This window comes from Nipponia nippon, unplaced genomic scaffold (assembly GCF_047370975.1).
Source record: "Nipponia nippon isolate SJK-2023a ecotype South Korea unplaced genomic scaffold, ASM4737097v1 scaffold_11, whole genome shotgun sequence".
Taxonomy (NCBI): domain Eukaryota; kingdom Metazoa; phylum Chordata; class Aves; order Pelecaniformes; family Threskiornithidae; genus Nipponia; species Nipponia nippon.
In genome coordinates this window covers 28619593-28643057 of record NW_028262302.1, presented here as the reverse complement: position 1 = coordinate 28643057, position 23465 = coordinate 28619593, and the positions used below count along the sequence as shown (strand labels likewise).

Below are 23465 nucleotides of genomic sequence, written 5' to 3'. Positions count from 1 at the left end.
TGCAGGACCCGGCACTGAGCCTTGTTGAACCTCACACTGTTGGCCTCAGCCCATCGATCCAGCCTGTCCAGGTCCCTCTGTAGGGTCTTCCTACCCTCCAGCAGATTGACACTTCCACCCAACTTGGTGTCATCTGCAAACTTACTGACGGTGCACTCGATCCCCTCATCCAGATCATCAATGAAGATATTGAACAGGACCGGCCCCAGTACTGAGCCCTGGGGAACACCACTCGTGACCGGCCGCCAACTGGATTTGACTCCATTCACCACCACTCTCTGGGCTCGGCCATCCAGCCAGTTTTTAACCCAGCGCAGAGTGCACCCATCCAAGCCGTGAGCAGCCAGCTTCTCCAGGAGAATGCTGTGGGAGACAGTGTCAAAGGCCTTACTAAAGTCCAAGTAGACACCATCCACAGCCTTCCCCTCATCCACTAAGTGGGTCATTTTGTCATAGAAGGAGACCAGGTCAGTGAAACAGGATCTCCCTTTCATAAACCCATGCTGGCTGGGCCTGATCCCCTGGTTGTCCCGCACTTGCTGCATAATGGCACTCAAGATGACCTGCTCCATGACCTTCCCCGGCACTGAGGTCAGGCTGACAGGCCTGTAGTTCCCGGGATCCTCCTTCCGACCCTTCTTGTAGAGGGGCGTCACGTTTGCTAGTTTCCAGTTATCCGAGACCTCCCTGGTTGACCAGGACTGCTGATAAATAATGGAGAGTGGCTTGGCCAGCTCCTCTGCCAGCTCCCTCATTATCCTCAGGTGGATCCCATCTGGCCCACTAAACCATGTCCCTAAGCGCCACATCTCCCCGGCTTTTAAATACCTCCAGGGATGGGGACTCAGCCCCTGCCCTGGGCAGCCTGGGCCAGGGCCTGACAGCCCTTTCCGTGAAGAAGTTTTTCCTAATATCCAACCTAACCCTGCCCTGGCGCAGCTTGAGGCCGTTCCCTCTCATCCCATCACTTGTTCCTGGGGAGAAGAGACCGACCCCCCCCCGGCTCCAGCCTCCTTTCAGGCAGTTGCAGAGAGCGATGAGGGCTCCCCTCAGCCTCCTCTTCTCCAGGCTGAGCACCCCCAGCTCCCTCAGCCGCTCCTCGTAAGACTTCTGAGAAGGTGAAGGGACTGCAGAAAGAGGAAGACCAGTAACAACTCGTCACTTCTTCCTGATGGAAAGAGAAGGCCAGAACTGTTTTTTCTACCTCACACACTGATCCTAGCTATAAGGTAGGTATCATCTTTCCAGCCTGTTTTTTTCCCCCTATAAATTTGGTCCTGTTTGTATGAGGAACCCAACAGATGCATGGAGAGCTGGCACAGCTGGAGGACCAAAAATACCTGGAGTGAACTTGAACAGCACGAAGGGAGATGACAGTTCATTATACCAGGGCTAAATGAGTTGACCGTGAACAGGTTGTAAATCCGTGGCGGAGCCAGGGCTACCTCTCTCTCTGGCTGAAACCTGACCTATGTCTCTACAGGACTAAGCCACTCGTAGCTGTTTGGGGCTGCTGCTAAGCACTCTGCATGGCCAGCAACACTTGCTCTAGGCATTGGCTTTTGCTAAATGCAGATCGGTTTGAATTCGCACCAAAGAAAAAGAGAAACAACTTACAAAGCCAAGGCATCATCTTCAAAATACATCCCTGTTGTAACATGGCCAGTTAAGATGTTTCCTGCCTCTTCGAAAGCTTTCCTGGCTGTAAAAAAGCCAAAGATACAAAAATAAACAACAGAAAGAGAAGTGTCAGCTTCCTCCTGGAAACCAAATGGCTCTCTGCATACAGAACACCCTCCCACAGCACATTGTCAGCTGGGAACAAAACTACGATTAGAGGCTCATGAGAAATGGATGCGTCTCATGGCCGCAGGCTACGGGAGGAGGAGTTGGCAGCGGCCAAAAGGATCGGAAGGAAAGTTCCTATTATGAGAACAGTATTTGCTCTTTAGCCACCAGCACTGCGTTTCCAGGATCTGCATGACAGAGGCACTGACGGAAAATGAAATGTCTTTAAGGACTTAAAGTCCATAGGTGTTCTTAGAAACAGGAGATAAATTGTAATTTTAAATAGAAATCTTATAAATCCCAGTGACCTTTTGGAAATGACTGAAGATGACTTAACTGGAGTACTGCTAAATGCCCAGCAGATAAAGCAACCTCTCCCCCAAGCGTCTTTTGGTTTTATCCAGTTTCTCAGAGCAGGCAGGGTCTGTTACAGGCATCCAGCAAGGACAGGGAGGCTCAAAAAGCTAAATGCCTTGCAGAAACAGCGAGCTCCACCGCTTTGTGCAGCTGCAAAGAGAGGGCAGCACCTCCGCCGTCGCAGCTCGGCATAAACCCACGTGCAGTGGCTGCACCACTCGCCTTACCGAGCCAGCGAGGGCAGGCAGAGGTGGAGAGGAAAGGACTGGCTTGGGGCTCTCTTGATCCATCACAGCTGAATTTATCCGTGCTGAGAGACTGAGAGCAGAACCCCAAAATGAAGCTGACTCCAGAGCTGGTTTGTGCCTTTATAAAACATCCTCGGTTTTAGGCAGCTGGATCCATGGGAGAGGCAAGCTTTGTGAGAATGTGCAAGCCATAGTGCGCGGGCTTGTAAAATCCAGTTAGAGATCAGAGATCAAAACTGCTGCCGCCAAAGGTAGGGTGAAAATGGGGTGGATTTCAACACCACCACCCCCCCCGCTTTGTATTGAGCAATCGAAAGCAACAAAAAAGGCTCTTCCGACTTAAGGAGAGTGAGAAATCACACTCTTTGGAGAAGTCAGGTTTTCCCAAGAGTTAAGGTTACATCTCGGAAACAGCCATGATATATGTTGCTTTAAAACTTGAATAAGACCTCATTCAGATACTATTTAGTGCTCCTCATAACATTCACCGTCATATCACAACTGGCCAGCCCAAGCTCTTGGGACCGGTGACTCAGACCTCAATAGACGGAGGCTGGCTCACAACTGGTCACTTTTTGGTTCCTTGCCTCCTGCTTTCCAGCTACACTCAAAGCTGTATTTTCCATTGTGTTGCCCTGGAACCACGGGGACCACAAACTTTCCTTTATTTTCCTTGCCAAATGGAAGCTTAGATCCTTAAAGGAGTGGCTCATTGAGGCTTCAGACATTGTAGGAAACAACACACATACAACAAAGCTGGTGACACAGCTTGGCTGGTTCATCTTGTGATATAGAGAAACCACCTTTGGATGGGTTTGACGTTGGTTGGCAGCTCTTTGGTCACTCGATTTTAATAGTGTCGAAAGAAAAGCAACCTGTAGGACCAGCTGATGAGGATCACGGAGAACTTCACCAACAAACCCCTTGTGAATTGTCCGTGTCCCAGCTACTGAAGAAAAGGCCATGGGGCAGACCATCAGCCTGCCCTGTGCCACCAGGCACTAAAGGACACAGCCTGGCATGGAAAGAGCAGGCCTACATCCAAACTTCCTCAGGAGAGCACTTCTACAGGCATTTAACTTTAAAGGCTCACTTGAGACGTAAGCCCGTGTTGAAGCGCTGCCCTGCAGCATCCCTGGCTGCAGGAATTCTCTCCTAAATCACAACAACCTTCAGCAGAGTCCAGGCTTACTCCTTTCGTCAGGGTCATTCCTGATGAGATCTTCCCTCCCTATCACACTTCCAGATTTTTCCATACTTTGGGGACTGTTCCAGACCCAGAGCCAAGCACCAGCCTTCATTTCTCAACACCTCACAGCGATGGTCTCTTAGCTCTGTGCAAGAAACCCCCAAATTCACACAGCTCCACTACAGCCACGAAGCACTTCTGAAGATGCTATTTAAATATTTTCTAGTGAATTAGTTCCCCCTGAGAGCATGGTTTTAATTCCCCACAGGGCCCGATCATGCACTGCAGCACATGCCTCGAGCTGGAATCCCAGCCGCCTTCCACGACAGTGGCCAGGAATTGCAGAAGCGCAGCTTCGCTGCAGCGTTTGGGAACAAGAAGGAATAAATCTGCCAGATGAGGAAGGGCCTACAGCTCCTGTAGAGTTTTCAGAGGCAGGATCTGCGCACAACCCCTTATCCCTCTAGCAGAAGGCATCTCATGAAACCATGCTCTCCGGCAGCACCTGTAGCATCTTTGCACGCCTTCTTCACTGGGTTTACACCAATGTTCGCAAGCCCTACGATGTTACCAGAGCTTAGCAGAACACAGGTATATTTTTAAACATTTGCTGCATGGTTTAGGACAGAGTGTTGCTTCCAAGTATGCTTCCAGTTTCTGCATAGCAAACAATTTTCTCTCCTATAAATTCTTCAAGTTTCCAGGAAAATGCTCGTTCATTGCTCTACTAATGCCATTCACTTCTTTGCAATAAATCTTAATTACCATTTTTCTGACAAGCCTCTTTTAGCTCAGACCCACTGAAGGGCTTCTTAATGCAGTTCTGAAGCAAAGCGTTGGAAAAAATCCAGGGCTTTATTTAACTGGACATCTCGCTGCTCTGTTTCAGTTAACTAGAAATGGCAATGACACAGCGCGTTGCTGGTTCAGGTTAGAACAGGAATTCTTGCCGTGAGAAAATCATTGGAAATTCCAGATAAGTCTGCAGGCTGATAAGAGCAGCAATGTGGTTTCCCTGGCTCTGGCCTGGGTTTGGTGCCAGAACAACTGGCTCGTTTTCTGCTCCCTCGGGTCGCTCTACCTGACGCTGGACCACCCCTCAGGCTACAGGCGGTGAGAGCACCCCGTACCTCATCTCCCTCGGCATCTGCGGCTGAGTTACCCCAGGCTGCGGATGCCGTTCCAGACGGCAGACTGAGTGTGCCCCGAGGGAAGAGGCAATCTTGCGGGCTCCGCACCCAGCTGTCTGGCAACCTCCAAGACTCTTGTTTGCACGGAAGGAAATTAGCTTCTCCTACAGAGGAAAGAGTCTGAGCTCACGCGTCCAGGGGATCCAGGCAGGTTCCTTCCATGAACCCCTCTCACCGTCCCCGTGTTGCCCGAGGTCCTCTCATGGGGCTTAATCCAGGCTCCACCACTGCAGAGAGTGGAAGATGTGGAATAGAGGGGAGATTTTGGAGCTCAGCTGATGAAAACCAGGCAGAAATGGGCTAAAGGTTTTTTGAGATCAAGATTTTCTGCTATATTTAACAGACCTAGACCCTCCAGAAGAAGGCAGGCATATTAGCTGTCAGCTGGCTCGGTGAACACCGCCCAAGTGTTTTCTGGCTGGTTCCAGACATTTTATTTTGTCTTTACCTCTGAGCACAGTGGATTCCCTCTGGACCTCCTCATGTGAGAAAGTAGCTTGGTTTGCATTTAACCAAAGTTTACAGGCACAACAGAACTTCAAAATGAAAAATAATCTGAAACGTTGATCTTAAGACAGATCAGAAAATTCTCCTTTTTTAATGCAGTAATTCCCAGGGGTAGCTGGTAACTGAGAGACCATGGGGTTGGAAGGTCCTAGCTCCCCACTGCGGATTTGACTGAAGCATGACATGATGTTGCCTTTCCAGCCTGACTTCATTCCCTCTCCCTTGTTAACCTGTATGATTGTCACACGAAATATCACCGTAGCTCTCGGGTCAATTTTCCCATCTTTCGAAACGCTGTGGAAACCCAATGGATCCTGGGTGACAGCTACGGCACGCAACGAATGCTACTGGAGCTGCACCCTGTGCAGCAGGCCAGGGAGGGAAAGCGTGACTGCTCCAAATTTCAGCTGCTGGCCAGGACTATACTGACCGAGACTACAAAGTGAGACAAATTCAAACAAGTTCAGAACACTCCTTCCAGCAACTTTGCTGAGCATTTCTAGCTGATGTCCACCACTCTGGGGGCTGTGCCTACCTATTTCCAAGTCCGCATGTGGATTTCATTGAGTTATTCGCATTTCATTCCTTCTGATGTAAGAAATTTGTATTTTACCTTATTGCTGCTTTGCTTTTTTTTTTTTAAAAAAAGGGTTTGAATTGTGTGTTGGTTGCAAGGACTGGGACTACCACATTTGCAGGAGGAGAAGTCAGCAAGATAATTATCAATCCAATAGTGGAAAGGGCCTTCTTGAAGAAAGGGTATGTTGTGACATGTGGTACATGGACTACAAGAAGAGGCTGATGGATCTGGGCTCGTTCAGTCAGAGGCTAAGAGGGGATTTAATGGCAGCCTACAACTACTTTGAAGGGGACTCATAAAGAAGACAGAGCCAAACTCCTCACGGTAAGGGGCAGGAGGTACAACAGGGACAACAGGCAAATTGCGGCTTGGGAAGTTCAGACTGGACATCTGCAAAAATTTCTTTGCAGAGGCAGGTCACCCAGGGCACTGTTGGTCTGTACTGCGCCAAGCACCGTGTCTCAGTCTCTGTCGGGGCTGTCAGATGCTACCACGCTGGGTGCAGTAAACGTGCCTGGCAGCTGAATGTCCTCTGAGCCAGAAGACGGACCTTCGGTCCCACATCTGGAATCACCCGCTATCTTCTTCTTGCAAAACTAAAAAGGGTGGTGCCAGGCAGGCTGTGCTGTGAGCACACACGCTTAGAGAAAATGAAACACGGAGGAACTTCCAAGCACCTGGAGTCATCCCTCTCCCATCAGCAATGAAGCTGAGTCCTTAACCCACAAATACCACACTAACCTTCATTCGTGGCTGTGCTAAATACTCCTAGAAGCGAAGTGTGGTGATAGGATGACAGCTCAGACGGAAACTCTCCTCTTAAATATCTTTCTGCTTCATCAACTGTGGCCAGCTTCAGAGGGCAGGAAACTCGGCTCCTACGGAGAGGCAGAGAAACACCATGGGCTGCCGCCTTCTTCACTTTTGGGATGAAGAGACAAAAGGGCAACGTCAATCCAGCAATGCCCCAACCCAATATGACCACTGTTATGCCTCACTAGAGACAAAAAATCAGTTGCCTGGGAAGGAGGTATTTAAAAGCTGGGGAGATGTGGTGCTTAGGGCCATGGTTTAGTGGTGGGCTTGGCAGTGCTGGGGTAACGGTTGGACTTGATGATCTTAAGGGTCTTTTCCAACCTTAATGATTCTATGATTCTAAGAACGGACAACGCCTAGTCACAGACAGGTACCTGAGCTGGGTATGGGGAAGAGGGAACAGCCCTGAGCCAAACTGGTTGCTCTGAGAGCCTTGGGATCCCCATTAAAAATAACAGAAGGAATTCCAGCAAAGAGAGAGGGACAGTGACAACAGATGGATGCACTGTCCAAGAACAGATGTTCCCTGACATTGAAAAGCACAAAAAGTTACTAAGCTAATTTCCAAACCAGGTCTACAATCAGATCTGACATTATTTTTCGAAAAAGGATTTCCATTACACAGGCTGTGAGGTATCCAGAACATCACCCAGCAGCTGTGCCAGTCTCACTGTGCGGGAACTCATTAGCAGACACTTACAGCATGATGAAGCTGGTCAGCTCTTCGGTCCCCCACATGCCATCGTACATCACCGCTCGCTCTCCCTTCTTGTAAATCTTGATGGTAGGAAACTGAGTGACATTCTCCGCTGTGCAAACGCTGGGCCAGTCCCAGCAGTTTACCCGAGAGAGCAAAACCCCCTGCATTCCTAGAGTGGAAAACAAATACGTATAAATAACATGCAAAAAAAAAAAAAAAAGGTTGAAAAAGAGAGCTTTTTGTGAGCTGCTTTGGATATTATCAGATATATATGTATTAACGCTGCCAGAGCTCCTATTTGCTTTGGCGTGCATCCTACAGGGCTGGATCCTAATGTACTGCATGCACATGGAGCGAGCCCAGGCGGGCTACCGCTGAGAAGTTCCTGGACCACTCCTGGAGTCAAATGCCGCTTTGTGTGAGCAGGTCAAAATCCAGCCCCGAATACACAATTCCTCTGAGTACAGGCTGTCTCCCTCTTGAAATCATTCATGGATATGCCTTACACTTTTGAGCATAATAGTAACTATTTCCAGCCTGTGAATGTATTAAAGACACCCAGCAGGTGTGGATTGATCCAAACTACGGACTACGGAGAGAATAAACTCAGGGAAGCGGTAGGATGCACTTCTCAGAAGGAAATTCCCAGAGACATTCACATCTGGCTGGTTACTCAAAGGAATACCATGAAACCCTGAGGCAACTGTCCAGGAGCATAAAAGGCAGTAAGGAAAGGTACTGGAAATACCTCAGGAATAAGGCCAAGACAAAGAAACGACACAGGCCCTTACTTACAGGAAAGAGGGAAGATAAAGCTTGGCATGGAGGAGGCTGATGCATTCAAGGGTTTTTCATTTATTAAGGTGCCCAGTATTGAAAAGTGTTTGTTCTACCTCAAGCATGGAGTCCAATACACAAGGAGCAGTTAAAGGTCACATAAACACGATAGATGTAATAGAAGCTGGCAGTCTGATGGCATTCACCCTATCCTACCTATGCAAGCTGCTCATCTCCAAGCCACTAGCAGGTACCTTAGGACCTTAAGAAAGAACCTGGGGTCTCACAGGTAAGGGAGAGGGAAAGGGAGGGCACTTGGGAATTACAGAGCAGTCAGTCCAGCTTTGGTTCCTGGTACTAAAAAAGCTTTTTACGGGTCTCACCAAAGTGATAAACTCCAGGGGTTCATAAGCAGTGAAACAAATGAAGGCTGGTTCCCTGCATGGTCTCCATGAGCCCTAGACACAGTGCCTGCAGCTCCAGCATCTCCTTATCAGCCTTTCTTTCATCTGCAGGTTGGGCGATGACCAGCACATGCTGCTGCCGGTCCACGGCTGAGCCTGTGCTAACCAGCTGGCAGGTGAACCATCACTGGCTTCACTAGCCACCACCTCTTGGTTGCCAGCCTCGCCTAACCTGCCTCCTACCTACTTGCAGGCTTGACCAAGGACAGCAGGGCTGCGTACAGTCCTCAGGCCATATGTCATCCGTGCCCACTGCAGGAATGCCATATCTCAGAAATCTTCATGCCTTCCCTAAACTTGTTTGTACAGGGTTCATGAGCTACATGGGAAAGATGGGGTGAAACCTAGAGACAAGCAGACACATGGAGGCAGATCATCACAATGTCCTTCAGAAACCAGGGTCAGGGCAGGTGATGAGGATTTCTCAAGCATACAGCAGATCAAACCAGCCAAGATTTCTTCTCTGTCTGATTCTGATCACTACTTTCACTTGATTCTGATCACTATTTTCATTAAAGGCCTGGCCGATGGAATAAAACACACACATCCAATCTGCAAATGATCCCAAGCCCAGAGGGGCAGAAAGCAATTTGAAGGGCAAAGTGTCACACCAGAGGCATTCTGTATGAGAAGCAGGATGCGCAGGTACCATCAGCACTGCAGAAAAGGGCAAAGCTCATTCTGGGATGAACTCCTGACACCGTTTGCAAGACACAGGAGGAAAACGATGCTCTCCTGTCCCGGTGAGACCTCTGCAGAGCCCAGCAAGTCAGGCTGGGAAAACGTGCTTTTGGAAATGCTTAAGCAGATGAGAGAGAATCTGGAGAAGTTTGGAAGACATGCCTCCTGTGGAAAACCCCAAAGAGCTGTGTTTCTTTTCATTGGAAATTGCCTGGAAGAAAGAAACAATAAAATCTAACAACATGTAAAGTCTGCTCTGGAGGTGACAGTGAGATCACTCTCTGTTGCCAGCTGGGCAAGGACAAGCAACAACCCGTTCCCAGGCCAGGCGGTTTGACCAAATATTAAAACAAGCTACTGAGAACCAAGCACAGCTGAGTCTTTTTGGCAGCGAAGCTGTGGAAAGCTTTTAATCAGAGGTTAGAAATTTGCCGGACAGGGATGGGCAAGGCATCTCCACAGGCAAGGGTGAAGGCAGAGGTGACCTTAGCATGTGTTCCTATCCCCTATCCCTATGTCCTTGGCATCCCACTGGACCATTTTCTGCAACCCTCACTTTAGGTTCTGCTTTGCAGCTCACATGAGGAGTTTGCTGCTGTTCTGCCTTGCGTCAAACTCATGTACAGAAAAAGCAAGCCGCAGCACGGAGCTAAGGGTCTGCAATTCCACTTAGCCGGCCAGGAGTTGTCAAAACACTTCATGAGAGCAGAAATGGTTTGTGTCATTCTCCAGGCTCTGAAATAACATCTCAGATTAAAAGCCTACCCCTGGATTTATTTCACACCTCTGATCCAGTATAGCTGGTTCTCATCATCTGTTACCACATAATCTTGTGTCTTGCCCAACTCCGAAAAATAATGACATGGAAATAGGGCTTTGATGTCTTGTTAAAATCGAGTTGCAAGGCTGTTCTAAGGTCCCTCAAATATGAGTTTTAGTATTTGGATACTACTGCCTTGGGGGATTACGTACCAAAAGTGCTCCAAAGGAGCCCCATCTGGCCTGAGGAACACCTTGTACAGGATGATCACTCTCCCATCCCAATCTGCATCAGATAATTAATTACCGAACGAGCAGCAGTTTCAGGAGTTGAGTAACTCAGCAAAACTGTTCAGCCCTGTGGCCACTGCTGAGCTACTGGATGGGAAAAAAGGTGAAAGAGGAACACAAGATCCTACTGTTCCGTGATTTTAGGTGCTACTAAAACCAGCAACGGCAAGAACCTCTGTCCTAGGAGTCTTATACAACCAGGACAAGACAAATCATCAGTGCTATAGGGAACAAGAAAAATCAAGAATCCCTTAAACTTCTAATCCTTTGGAGGGCAGGACTGGCATTAGAAACAGCTCACTTGAAGAGCTGGTCCAAAGGCTACAACATGAAAGAGAAGTAAATTATGTATGAAGTGCTGCACTTCAAGAGGAAGAATCCAATATGGAATGGGAAACGACTACCTGGAGAGCATCACCCAATGGACACCTAAATCCTTACTTCAGATCTAGGTTCCATGAATATACATTGCTAAATCACACCCGTGATTTTCATGCCTTTGAACTTCAGACCCTTGTCTTTGGAAGTCATTGGTCAGAAGACTCCACGAGCATAGAAGAGGGAAGCAGAACGGTTTTTCATCACAGTATATTGCTCTTCTTAGATACTGGTTTCCTCTCTTCTTTGCAAAAAAGGGCAATGACACACCTAAGAAATGCTCAGCACTGTCTCATCTTCACACCCTCTTCTCTCCCAGGGGTGCTGCTTCCATAAATCCACATCTTGCAAAAGAAAACAAGAGCTGCAGCAGTTAGCCCCGGCGGCAGTGAGAACGGCACGCTTGCGCTGCACGAGCAGAAAATGTGCTCCGTTCGGCAAGACAGAGAAGCTTCTCTTCCTCTCTTGCTAGATTGGATCTCTCAACAAAGGGAAAACACTTGAGGGGCTACAAACTTAATTTTGTGATGATCCGCTGAACATCTGTTACTGGATGATTCACAGGGTCATTCCAGTCCCCAGCCTCCTCCATTCCCTTGCGCTTGATCTCATAGGGCCTATTCTCAGTGCCATTTTGCACAAAGAATTGGCATCAAAAGCGGGACCTGGTTCTGCAACTCAAAATGTGCCTCTAGAGAGGGTGATTCATGCCTCAGACAGCTGGTCTTGGCTTCGCAGCCCTTCGGAAGAAAGCTCCACCCTAGAAAGCAGACAGGAATACCAGCGCTTCTGGTATTCCAGAGCTGAGAGATTGCCCCAAAGCCATACCCCATGTTTTATTCTCAGTCCTGCATAGCTCAAGATCTTCTTCCTGATCCAGACTTTTGTCCCTTGCACTGCTGTATCTTCCCTCATCCTGGCCATAACGGGGACCTCCATCCTTTTAGGTCTTCCAGCTCCCCTGGTAGCCTGCCCGTGACTGAGGCTCCCTCAGCAGCAGAGACGAATAATCTCCAGATCCACTAACGCAGCCATTCTCCGTCCTCTCCGAGAGTGCAGCAGGGAAAGCAGACTGGAGTCATTCCACAGGTCACATCTGGCCTGGGAGTCTTTGGTGGGACCTCACTGATGACAGAGGAAAGGCCCTGACCCGAATCAGTTCCTAATCTCTGTTCAGAATCTGCCTGTGGCTGCTTCCATGTACCGAGATTGTTATCAAATGATTCAGAAAACACATGGTGAAAGCCTGGCTGCGCAGAATCAGCCAAGGTTTGGCCACTGGCTCAGGAAGAGGCAGGATTTCATCCCGACTCTCCCACGTTGCTCCTCTAGCTGGTCTGACTGCTGGGGAGTCTAAAAGAAACCCCAAACCATCAACAACCATAACATCTCTAACAAAAACAACCCTCCCCGAGCTTTCCTGTTTATTCCTGGGATTTCAGTCCAGATCAAAGCTGCTGGTGACTTTCCCTTCATGCAAACTATGAATGCAGAACCACTTTCATCCAAACCACAGCACTGTCCACCGCATTCCCAGGAGGGTTTCTTGTAAGCAACTCCCACTGCATCTGCTTCCCAGAAAGCTGGCTGGGTCCCCTGTAGACTCTAGACGTGTCCCCACTGCTGAGAGCTCAGCCTCAATCCTGCTTGCGCTCTGCAGGACACGGTGCCCAGTCCCAGGAAAGTGCCATCACTAGGAGAAATGAGCCTTGACAAAGAAGAAAAACCAAGAGAAGGTACCAGCCACCTCCAGGGGTGCCAGAACAGCTCTCGCCCAGATCCACACGACTTCCCCACCGTGCTGCAATGAGTTGGGGATGAAGCCGCTTGAGCGTCCCCTGCAGCCAGGGGAAGAAAGAAGCATCTCTGGAAGCGGTTCAGCCCACGTAGGAATGATGGATGTGCGGAAGAACCCATCTCTCTCCACTAACCATAGAGCGGGATGGGGCTGAAGACCTGAGTGAAGCTGAACTGGGGCTTACACTGCTCAGGAACTGCTCAGGCCCTCTGAAGGATCACTCCCTCTTGCCTCTACTACCAGACTACTCGATGCGTGCTGTCTTTAAGTGTTGCTGATTCTTCACCGTCACATGTTATTTATGGAGTTCTGTGGCCGCCGGCGAGACTTCCCATGTAATTAAGCCAGTCTCCAGGCCCTGAAGGCACCATCATTGAATTCTTCCTCTGACACTGTCCTGCCCCGGTGGATCTGGGCCTGCCCACACCTGTCTGTCACACTTTCCACCAAAGCCACGGCCAATTCCTGCTCCTTTCCAAATCAAGTACTTCCAAGGACAGGAGATCTGACGTGCCACCCAGCACACTGATTTGCTGTGCAGCATGTAGTGCATCTCCTTGGTCTGTGCAGGACTGAGGGGCACAAACAGGACCTTGTTTCTGTGATGCAGGCTACAGTGCCTGCTGTTTGTCCCTCCTCGCTCCAAAGCCCACCCTGTGTCACCCACTGCCACTGGTGCTCTGCCCTGGCCCTCCCCATGCTCTTGGGCATTCATCACATAGTCACTGTGCCCACCAACATCACCATCATCATCACCATCATCCATCACGCAGTCACTGCGCCCACCAACATCACCATCATCATCACCATCATCCATCACGCAGTCACTGCGCCCACCAACATCACCATCATCATCACCATCATCCATCACGCAGTCATTGTGCCCTCCAACATCACCATCATCATCACCGTCATCCATCACGCAGTCATTGTGCCCTCCAACATCACCATCATCATCACCGTCATCCATCACGCAGTCACTGTGCCCACCAACATCACCATCATCATCACCATCATCCATCATGCTGTCACTGTGTCCACCAACATCACCATCTCAGCTGCACGGCAGTTTGGGCAGCTGGTGTGTACCAGTTTACACCCACAACATAACGCGATGGCAGAAGGCTGCATGCCCAGTCCCATGACTTTATAGAGGCACAAATGGACTGCAAAGATCCCTAAATAAGAAACAAAGGACTCTTCCTAAGCAACCTGATGTGGGTATGCCTTCCTTAAGAGTTTGAGGGGAAAAAATGAGTATATTCTGGGTGAGGGAGTGAGGTACCATCAATATCCTCCCAGTCTTCTGGTTCCTACTGCCAGGGCAGATGCATGCCACCTGTAAAGCACTCAGACCTGTGGCACCTTACCTTTCAGGTGATCGGCCACCTTGGTATAAGACCGCAGCATTGCCAGGGACACTGCCTCCCCTGAAACACAGGAGAGACACAGCTCTGAGGAACATACAGGTGCCAGAGCAGCCCCACCTTGCTCTCTGACAAAGTCACGTTACGATTCTCTGCATCCTAAGGTGTTTCAAGCTCTGAAAGACTTGAAAGAAATAAGGGAAATGGGACTTTATGCTTCTGTGGAGCAGACAGCAACCAGGTTGTCTAGGCTGTCCCATGAGCCCCTGAGACCACAATTTCCCCTCTTGTCCTATATTCGGTCCCTGTAAAATGAAGGTTAAAAAATGAAGGTTAAATGAAAAAAATGAAGGTTAAAAACCTATGAACATTGGTATCTTCTATACTGAGAGATACTGTCTTCACACAGTATCAATCACTGAGAAGAACTGATTTAATCTCATTGCTAACAGTGGGTGGAGACCCATGGGGCAGGATGCGGCACTTAGTTATTGTTTAAACTTGCCTACAGGATCACCATATTACAGAAAGCGTGGTGAGAAGGGCAAGCTTAGAGAAGGGACAGCCAGGCCACATTTCATACTCACAGCTGGCATAAAACAGCACCACTGTCCGGGCAGTCTCCGAGAGGGCAGAGTGGAAAGTCTCCTCTGTCAGGACAAGGATCTGCTCCAGGGGCAGCTCTCGCTTCTTGTCCCTGGAAACCGCTTCCACCACCTGATCGTCCTGAATATCTGCAAGGGATCCACAGCCATGCATGAACACAGGTACGCAGACAGGGCAGGGGGAACTGCAGCCCCCGTGCCACCCCATCTGCATGTTTTTGTAAGCCAGCGCCTCCCAGCAGAGACACGGTGACCGTCAGCGGGGGTAAGTAACTGCCTCGCATGGGGGATGGAGGCACAGCCATACATACAAACTCACTGAAATGCACTTATGCCATCTCCCACCAGTTGTGCCCTCTGATTTGAACACTATTCTTTAAGCACGTTGGCTCCTCTAGGATCCTGCACCAGTTTTTTTTTTAAAACAAACCCCATTTTGTACGGAAAACAAATGCGTTTTCAAGGAAGCACTACAAGGGCTAGTCTTTTCTCCCTGGGGAAGGCAAGTCTGGAACAGCTCTCAGAAAAACATGTCTCAAACCGTTCCAAAGGGCCTGATAATTCTGAGACACTTCATCTGATGCTTGAAGAGACAGCGTTGGGTGCACTTTAAACTCTCGTGCCTCCGAAGCTGGATGCAATCAAGCAGAAGCATCCCTCTCCCTCTGCAACTGTTCCTCTAACAGGTGCTGCTTTTCTTCCCTGGTGTTTCCCCTAAAAATTATGCCTGTCTGTCACAAAACGCCAGTGGTCTGCAGAGAATGAAAGAGCCACTTTGTACAACCGTGACGTGACTGGGATGGTTTGCCTTGGATTTGCAAAAGCGTTCTCTAATGCTTTCACATATGCTTGCTGTCTCTAGCAGATGCTGAGTGCATGTCCTATCTGATGGCAATCAGCTTTTCGCTGTTTAGTTGCACACCTTGACTGTTATTCTCTTTTTCATCCTCATCTTCCTCATTCTCCTCCTCATCCTCCTGGATTCGTTTGACTTTGTTCTTGTCTTCCACCAGCTTTATAACTTCATCAGTGTCTTCCAAGACCAGGTATTTGATTGGCACTCCCTAAAGAAAACAGAATAAATCAGTGGGTGCAAAACATCATCCTCTGCCTATTCTGTCTGCAAACCAAACTCAAGGCTGACGGGGCACCATCACCCAACTCCTTATTTTTGGGATATGTCAACAGATTCCTAAAGCTGCCAAACAGGAGAGCTTCTGTGATGCGTTTCTTTGACACAATTTCACCTGCACTTGAGTTTTTCTCACTCCAGACCGACTTTTCCTTGCCAGGAAGAAACTGGGGCTATGTGGGATCCTGCGGTGAAAGTGAACACCCGCTCCACCTCCCAGCATCTTAACACAGATCCACCACTGCGAGAAAAAGCCCTGTGGCCCAACAGTGAAGGAGAGCGGGGAGGTATGGGGTCTACTCGGCTGTCCCCGCTCTGGAGGGGTGAGGCTGGGTCAGAGCAGGCCATCACAGCCTGGGAAACGAGCACAAAAAGTCCTTTATCTCATGGAGCTCAATGAAGAAGAGAGGTCCCAAGCGTACATGGGCTGTCAACCCATGGAAAGAAAAGAGTAAACTGTATTTCTCAGAAATGAGACCTTGTCGGCTTAAAACCAGTTCTGGCACTGTCTCAGTGAGAGGCACTTCAGAGAAAATGAATTTTATAATGAACTGAGAGAAATGACAAACCGCTGGCACCTCCCATTGGCTCTAAGAGGAGAAACACAACATGCACATCTCTCACCAGGGCAGGGGAAGCCCTCAGGGGACGCTCAGCTTCAGGTCTGATCCTGTATCTTCGCAATCACCAGTGTGACAGTTCAGGTAATCTGGGGCAATGTGTGCTCCCTGGCATCTGTCAGCTCTGAATTCCGTCTTGCCTCACAAGCTGGGTCAGGTCCCTCCAGAGTTTAGCTCATCTTGATCAACCTCATTTAACTTACACCCTGCCCTTTTCCCAGATCGCTGCCAGAGGCATTTGGTTACATCAGTTCAGCGCAGACCTTTGGTTGTTTGCTCTTAGCTTGCTCTTAGTTTCACACTCATCTCCTCTCCCATCTTTTGAACACCTTTCCTAAGGGGCCAAGGGCCTTTAGAAGTCCAAATATCTCGGGAATTTGCACCTGGACTACTACCTTAGGTAGTTCACAACCTTGCGTTGCATTAAGGTGTAATAGAGATGCCACCCTACGTTTTGAACCCAAAATAACCACTTTCTTTTGTCTCCTGTAAGCAGGCACAATTGCTCTGCAGTGCCAAACTCATGCAGCTCCAAATACATGCGTGCATCTAGGGAAAGACACTTCCCCTTGAGCTTCTGGGAAGGCTGTCAAATAATAACGGAGGAGAGCAACACCCCAACACCTCTCAAGAGTACCATGCCTGGATAGGGAAATAAGAGTTGTACAATGAAGAAATCCAGCATCTAACCTCATCTGGTGTCTTGAGAGCGACGTTTGAGCGGAGCAGAATGTTCAAATCCACGAGGTCCCTTCCAAAACACAAAGTGAACATTAGATGGTGTGGCATGCAACGTCACTCCCTCCATTCAGCCTGCCTGGCTGGCAAGCCCACCTCTCTCAGCGGCACCATGTCCCCACAGCGTCGTGCTTAAGTGCCCCAGAGAACTTGCAGAAACCCAGAATCAGCATCAGTGGTGGAGAAATAGGCTCCAAGTGACTTTCTGGTGGGACTGACACCACGTGTGCTGCATAACATGCCTATTTCGCAAGGGGCTTGGATTCCCTTTCTGTGATTTGGGTCTTTGCCCACGCACTGGTAGCCATATCCCAGTGCAGCTGATCTGCTGATGGACTGCAGCTCATGGGTAAATACAGCCAAAAAGCGCCTCCATGCAGGGAGGTGCCACGGTGGCAGAAAGCTGGAAGAAGAGAGCCCACACCCATCCTTCCTCCACCTCCTCCCATTTTCATGGCTGCCAGCAGACGCCCCCAAAGGCCGTGCAACCATGCCTGCAGGGGCTGCACACCTCCTTTGGCAAGACACCATGGAAGCATTTGCAAAAACAAGCCAGTCTGGTGCCCGCAGGCTACGCCTGAGCCCATGGAGCAGAGATAAACACCCCGTGGTCAACTGCAGAGGAAGCCAATAGATGCCCACAGCGTAGCTGCCCTATGGCCAGCCCCAAGCGTGTCTCCTGTCCTCCTGGGGAACAAGCGTGCTGGTCTAACTCGGAGACCCCTCACTGACTGAGGAGGTACCGCTTACTGAGCGGAGACCCCTGCCACGTCCCAGCACCCAGCACCATAGTCCACCTCCTTTACTGCATCTCCTTCTGCCCTTAATTCGAGAGCGTAATACAAGCCTTCCATCTGTGCGAGGTTTCCTTTCCAAAATCTCTCTTAGCCTGACTGTTTTTCCACTTCTAAGTCAGCAAGAGACTCAAACATTTCTACGCTTTCAGCCAGTCTGAAACCAACCTAATCTGATTCTGGACAAATCCTTAAATGTGACATTCTCTCGCAGGATATAACCTAGTTTTACTGCTTCTCATACCAATCCGAATAAGCCCACTGACTATCACCCTGGTGGTGGGGTAACCGAGCTCAGAAACACCACAAAAAGCAAGGAGAACCCCAAAACACCTGAGAGCAAATACCTGGACAAAAGGGCGACTCCTGCTTTCCCCAAGAGCTGCCAGGCCACAAACTCTGCTGTCCTCCTGTCAGCCTCGTAGGTCTCTTTCTGGCTGAGGATGAACACAAGCGGTAGCCCAAGCTGTAAGTGAACGGTGGAAACCTTCTCTGGGTCCTCGGCAACCTCTGTCTGGAGAAGAGACATGGTTATACTGCAGTGCATCTCCACGCTGTTGAAGATACCTCAGCTCTTCTCCTGCACAGCCCAAGCCACCATGTGTTCCCCAGCCACAGAAATAAGGATACCCTCAAGAAAAAGCCTCCAACCCTGATTCTAAAACATCCATTGAAGCAGAACCCACACAACCCCAGTTAAACTGTTCCAACCTGTCATGACCCTCCCTGTTAAAAACCTGGGCCTTATTACGCATGTTCTTTATGACTTAGCAACTCCAGATGTCAAATCCCCGTTAATTTTTATTTACCTGGCATCCATTCCCCAGAGCAGTTTGAAAATCCCAGCTGCAACATGCAAGAGCCGGCATCCTCTCCCTTCCTGCCTCGGACGTGCTGCTTCATGACAGCACGGAGCTGCTTAACGAAGTGCCTTCCCTCCATGTGCCTAACCCAGGAGACTGGCTGAAGGAGGCACTTCCCAGCTCATCTACCCATCCTTTCGGCTGGGCAGAGATGTCACCAGTGGGAACTGGAGGCCTGCTGAAGTTCACTGCCCGCTGGGAAGAGGAGATAGGAGGGAGCCTCCTGTCCCTTGTGCTCCCCAAGGTATGAGTGACGGATATCAAACTCCCCAGGGTGCTGAGCCTCCTGTGGGGAGCCTAGAAGAGCAGCTAAGGACTTTGGGTTTGTCTAGTTTGGAGAAAAGGAGGCGGAGGGGCAACCTCATGGCTCTCTACAGCTTCCTGAGGAGGGGATGTGGAGAGGGAGGTGGTGATCCCTTCTCCCTGGTATCCAGGGGAGGTTTAGACTGGACATTAGGAAGCATTTCTTTACCGAGAGGGTGGTCAAACACTGGAACAGGCTTCCTAGAGAGGTGGTTGATGCCCCAAGCCTGCCAGGGTTTAAGAAGCACTTGGACAATGCTTTAACTTTTGGTCAGCCCTGAAGTGGTCAGGCAGTTGGGACAGATGATCCTTGTAGGTCCCTTCCAGCTGAACTATTCTGTTCTGTTCTGTTCTATTCTATTCTAGATGTCCAAGTGAAGTCCAAGGGGCACCTCCACCCCGTTCCCACTCATGGTGCTTACAGACAACTAGAGGAGCATACATTGGTGCCAGGGCTCCCTGGAAAGGTCTGAGCAAGCTGAGCAGTGCAACAGAGTGTCGCTCCTGTCCAGTCCCACGCTTCTTCCTTGCTTGGACCCAACCTGGGAGCTTTGTCATTAACTTCATGGGGAAGGGACAGATCCTCACGCTCAGCCTTGCCCTCTGCTCACACCTCCCTCATCCTCACATCCACCCCAGCTGCCCTCAAGCTGCACAGCCCAAGTGGCTCCTCTTCCCCAGTCATACCACCAGAGGAGCCCCCATGAGCTTGAGGTGCCTGTGGATGTTGAGCATCGTCAGGGTCTGCCCCATGGCTGTCCTCCTGCAGGGCTGCGCCAAGTCCGTGGCCCGCTGGCAGTGGCAGAACAACAGCCGAGCAGATGACGCATCAGACTCACCATTGCTGTGAGAGAGAAAACAAAAACCCTGCTGAGCTAGGCATCCACTGCTGGGTTTTAAAATGCCCTGACAGAATGACCATGACCGTGTTTGCTGATGTGTTTTACAGGGCAGATGATCCTCAAGTTCAGCGTTTGGCAGGCTTGTGGGACCTCTTCAAGAGCCCTACTACTGATAGGTAGAATTGTGTCCAAGCGCTTTCCAGAATTGTGCTGAACATCTAATAAAAACCCTGGCTCACTGGGTGTAAATGACCTCAATCCCAGAATATTTAGCTCAAGAAGGACACAAATTAAGCTTTTCTCAGTGGGACCAGCCATGCCACTGCAGTGGAGACCCCAGCTGGAGGAAGACAGCTGAAGTACAGCTTTCCTCATGTCTTTTACCTCACTGATGACATCTTACAGACTGTATAAGGAACATTCCGCCTTTTGAACAGCATTGGTTTTGGCTGCACCAAAGGAAGCAGTGAGATCAAGTTGCCTGGATGGTTCCCTGGTTACTGGTTCCTTCTCTGATACCATCACTGGTGTTAGCCTGTAGGTCAGCTTTGGGAGGTCACATTTCTTATGCAACCCGTTCCCCACCTCTAAAATAGGGATCACCTTCTTTGTAAAGGGTTTTAAGATCTCTCTATGGAAGAGCAGGGTGTAGCATTAAGACCTCAAAGCCTGCCACCCTGGTTGGCTGAAAGCTATTCATGGAATCATAGAATCGTTTAGGTTGGAAAAGACGTTGAAGGTCATCAAGTCCTGCCGTTAACGCAGCACTGCCAAGCCCACCACTAAACCATGGCCCTCAGCACCACGTCTCCCTGGCTTTTAAATACCTCCAGGGATGGGGACTCAGCCCCTGCCCTGGGCAGCCTGGGCCAGGGCCTGACAGCCCTTTCCGTGAAGAAGGTTTTCCCAATACCTAACCTAAACCTGCCCTGGCGCAGCTTGAGGCCGTTCCCTCTCATCCCATCGCTTGTTCCTGGGGAGAAGAGACCGACCCCCCCCGGCTCCAGCCTCCTTTCAGGCAGTTGCAGAGAGCGATGAGGGCTCCCCTCAGCCTCCTCTTCTCCAGGCTGAGCCCCCCCAGCTCCCCCAGCCGCTCCTCCCCAGCCTTGGGCTCCAGCCCCTGCCCCAGCCTCGCTGCCCTGCTCTGGCCACGCTCCAGCCCCTCCATGGCCGCCTTGGGCTGAGGGGCCCAACGCTGAATGTTGGTGAAGCTACCACCATTTCATCAGCTAAGGAGAAGGCCTGCTGGTGTCCACTCTCCTTTAAGCAGAATGAAGCCAATTCCTGTCCAAGCGACAACCGTGCCATCTAGTGGCAGCCACAAAATGCTACCCCTGATCATGATCCTGCAAGGATGGGATGGCACCTCGGGGAAGGACCACTTTGGTGCCTGCCCTGGTGTCACCTGTGAAAGCGGGCAAGTTGTTGTATAAATGCTTTGCTGAAGATGCAACACGCTGTGTGATACTCCCACCTTTCTCCCTCTCAGTTTCCTGACTGCAGCAGGTCACATCAGCAGCAAGTCGCGTTGGAGGATCTTGCCCTTCTAATGCAGCTCCTCCTGGCGTGGGAAGGGGACAGCCTGAGCTGGCCAGCTCCAGGGAAGCCATCGGGTGGCAAAGCCCAAATGCGACACTCCAGGGAGCAGTGTCTCTGAACTGCAGAACTCACTGCTGCCAGAAGTTGTGGAGATGAAAAGTAAAAACGTGTTTAAAAAATTCTGGTGGCTGTGAACACCACGATACAGGTTCAGCTCCCATTTCGAAGAGTCCTGAAACCTCTGACTGCCAGAAGATGGGAGGCTGTGGGCAACACACATCCATTCCCTCGCACCCCTTGGTAAGCACCTATGGCCACTGCAGAGATAAGATACGGAGCTGGGTGAGCTTTGCTCTGACCCATTTTAGCAGTTCTTACCCTTCTCAGCTGGTCAGGCTTGCTCAGCAAAGCACAAGGCTGAGTGTTTTAAGACTAACATCAGCTGTATCAGCCCCCATGGCTGAGGTTTGACCAGTCAGCTATAGAAAGGAGACAGTGGGTTCTTCCACTATAAAATCCCATTCGATGAACCGTCACAAACGGCATGGCTACTTCAAGTCCAGGAACACAAGCAGCAGCTGATTTTGGAAAAGCAAAACAGATCTGACTGTCCACCCATGGCAGAACATCCTCATACCAGCCCAGATTTGACCTGGGAATCTGAGAAACCAAGAGTAGAGCAAAAAGTACAGGGGAGCAACTCGTACCTGGTGTGTGTGTGTGTTTGGACATACCCAGTGTCTTTCAACAGCATTGCCTCAGTTGTCAGAACAAACTGGTGGACAGTCCCATAGACAAAAGCTGCCTCCATCACAGCTCTGTGCTCTGGAAAGAAAAAGGCAAGACCAATTCATCTCAGCTCCCTCCAGATCTCTCTCTTCACCTTTCCCCGTTGTAAACGTCAAGGCTCAGGCTTTCAGAAACTCTCAGTCAAAAGTCACAGCTGCCTGAAGACACAGTTGCTGGTCCCCAGCAAACACACAGGCGGTGTAAGCGAACCCATGCCACTGCATAACCAGACACCTGCCAATGGGTTTATTGATTTATTAAGACAGCAACCGCTGGCTTGCTTTCCCTCTCAAGTCCATCTCTGAAAGTTTGTGTGCTCCCAGCAAAACTTTTTCTGGTGCAACTGATCCCTTTGGAAACACAGCAAGACAAAGAGAGGCGGAGAACTTGTGTCTAGGTGGCCCTTTCAGGTTGCCTTGATCCTCCACTGGCGGGATTTTGGGTCAGAAACCCAGCTCCCTTCCACCTTAGTAAAAAAGGCTCTGGGAGGAGAGTAAAGATGAAAAGCTGAGTGTTAATACCTGCTGTCCCAGTAGCTGGTACGTAGGCAAAGACCATGTTCGACCTCCCTTTCAATGTGTTTTCAATGTTCTGAAGGTCTGCCAGTGTTTCAACGTACTTAACTTCATTGAAGAGCAGGGCACTGAGGAGTCAGAAAAAACTCATTAGCAACTGCTTTCTTTCAAGAGTAAATTTGCAGCCACATAACTGTGATGGGAAAAACAAGGTAAAATTCCGGCTTCCTGCTGGCAGCTTGAAGATTTACAGCCAAATACAACTGCCCAGATGTGTGCTGGACATAGATTTAACAGGGTCACACCATACCGAAGAGAGAAGCAGCCTTCTGCTTGGCTGAGATCAGGCTCTGGAATATGTGGGGTCTGTATTTATGCAACACTTGATATCAACAAGTGAGAATGGAAAGTAAATGATTTCACGGAGATGAATCTGGTCTGTACTTACAACAAAACGTTAGCAACAATGGAATTCACATCAAACAAGGCATCGGTGGGGAACTCTCTGATCAGCATGTTACCTCTGGGGAGGGAAGAAAGAGCATCACCAAAGAAACTATGAAAGATTAGCTACACGTACTAAATTAATTTTCACTCTGCTGAATACTTCCAGATATCTGCTGGCACGTATGGCTGGCAAGAAAACGTCAGGATTGAATTTGGGGATTTCGTAGGACCAAGTGCCCAGGCAACGCTGTTTTAGCGAAGCCACCTCTGTCACTGCCATTTCATTCAGCTGCTGGGGACTGTTGCTGAGAAGCCTAGCACAGACTGACAGAAGGTCTTTGTATACCAAGCATCACCCTGCGGACCCTCGCAGCCAGAGGAAATGTTT

At 49.8% G+C, this 23465-nt stretch overlaps 1 protein-coding gene across 2 annotated transcripts in view; it reads right to left on the bottom strand.

Annotated features, from left to right (window-relative positions):
- Positions 1 to 23465, bottom strand: part of TXNDC16 (thioredoxin domain containing 16) — a 43511-nt gene that overhangs the window by 10008 nt on the left and 10038 nt on the right. Inside the window, exons 5-16 of one of the 2 annotated variants that reach the window (XM_087746861.1) lie at positions 23079 to 23153; positions 22637 to 22758; positions 22034 to 22151; positions 19633 to 19789; positions 18127 to 18293; positions 16938 to 16998; positions 15418 to 15559; positions 14478 to 14624; positions 13894 to 13953; positions 7376 to 7544; positions 6601 to 6737; positions 1618 to 1702 (exon numbers count right to left, since the gene is read on the bottom strand). In XM_087746861.1, coding sequence (XP_087602987.1) covers positions 1618 to 1702; positions 6601 to 6737; positions 7376 to 7544; positions 13894 to 13953; positions 14478 to 14624; positions 15418 to 15559; positions 16938 to 16998; positions 18127 to 18293; positions 19633 to 19789; positions 22034 to 22151; positions 22637 to 22758; positions 23079 to 23153 — 1440 coding nt within the window. The remainder of the gene's footprint in view (positions 1 to 1617; positions 1703 to 6600; positions 6738 to 7375; positions 7545 to 13893; positions 13954 to 14477; positions 14625 to 15417; positions 15560 to 16937; positions 16999 to 18126; positions 18294 to 19632; positions 19790 to 22033; positions 22152 to 22636; positions 22759 to 23078; positions 23154 to 23465) is intronic. The other variant, XM_087746862.1, reaches the window with a different exon arrangement.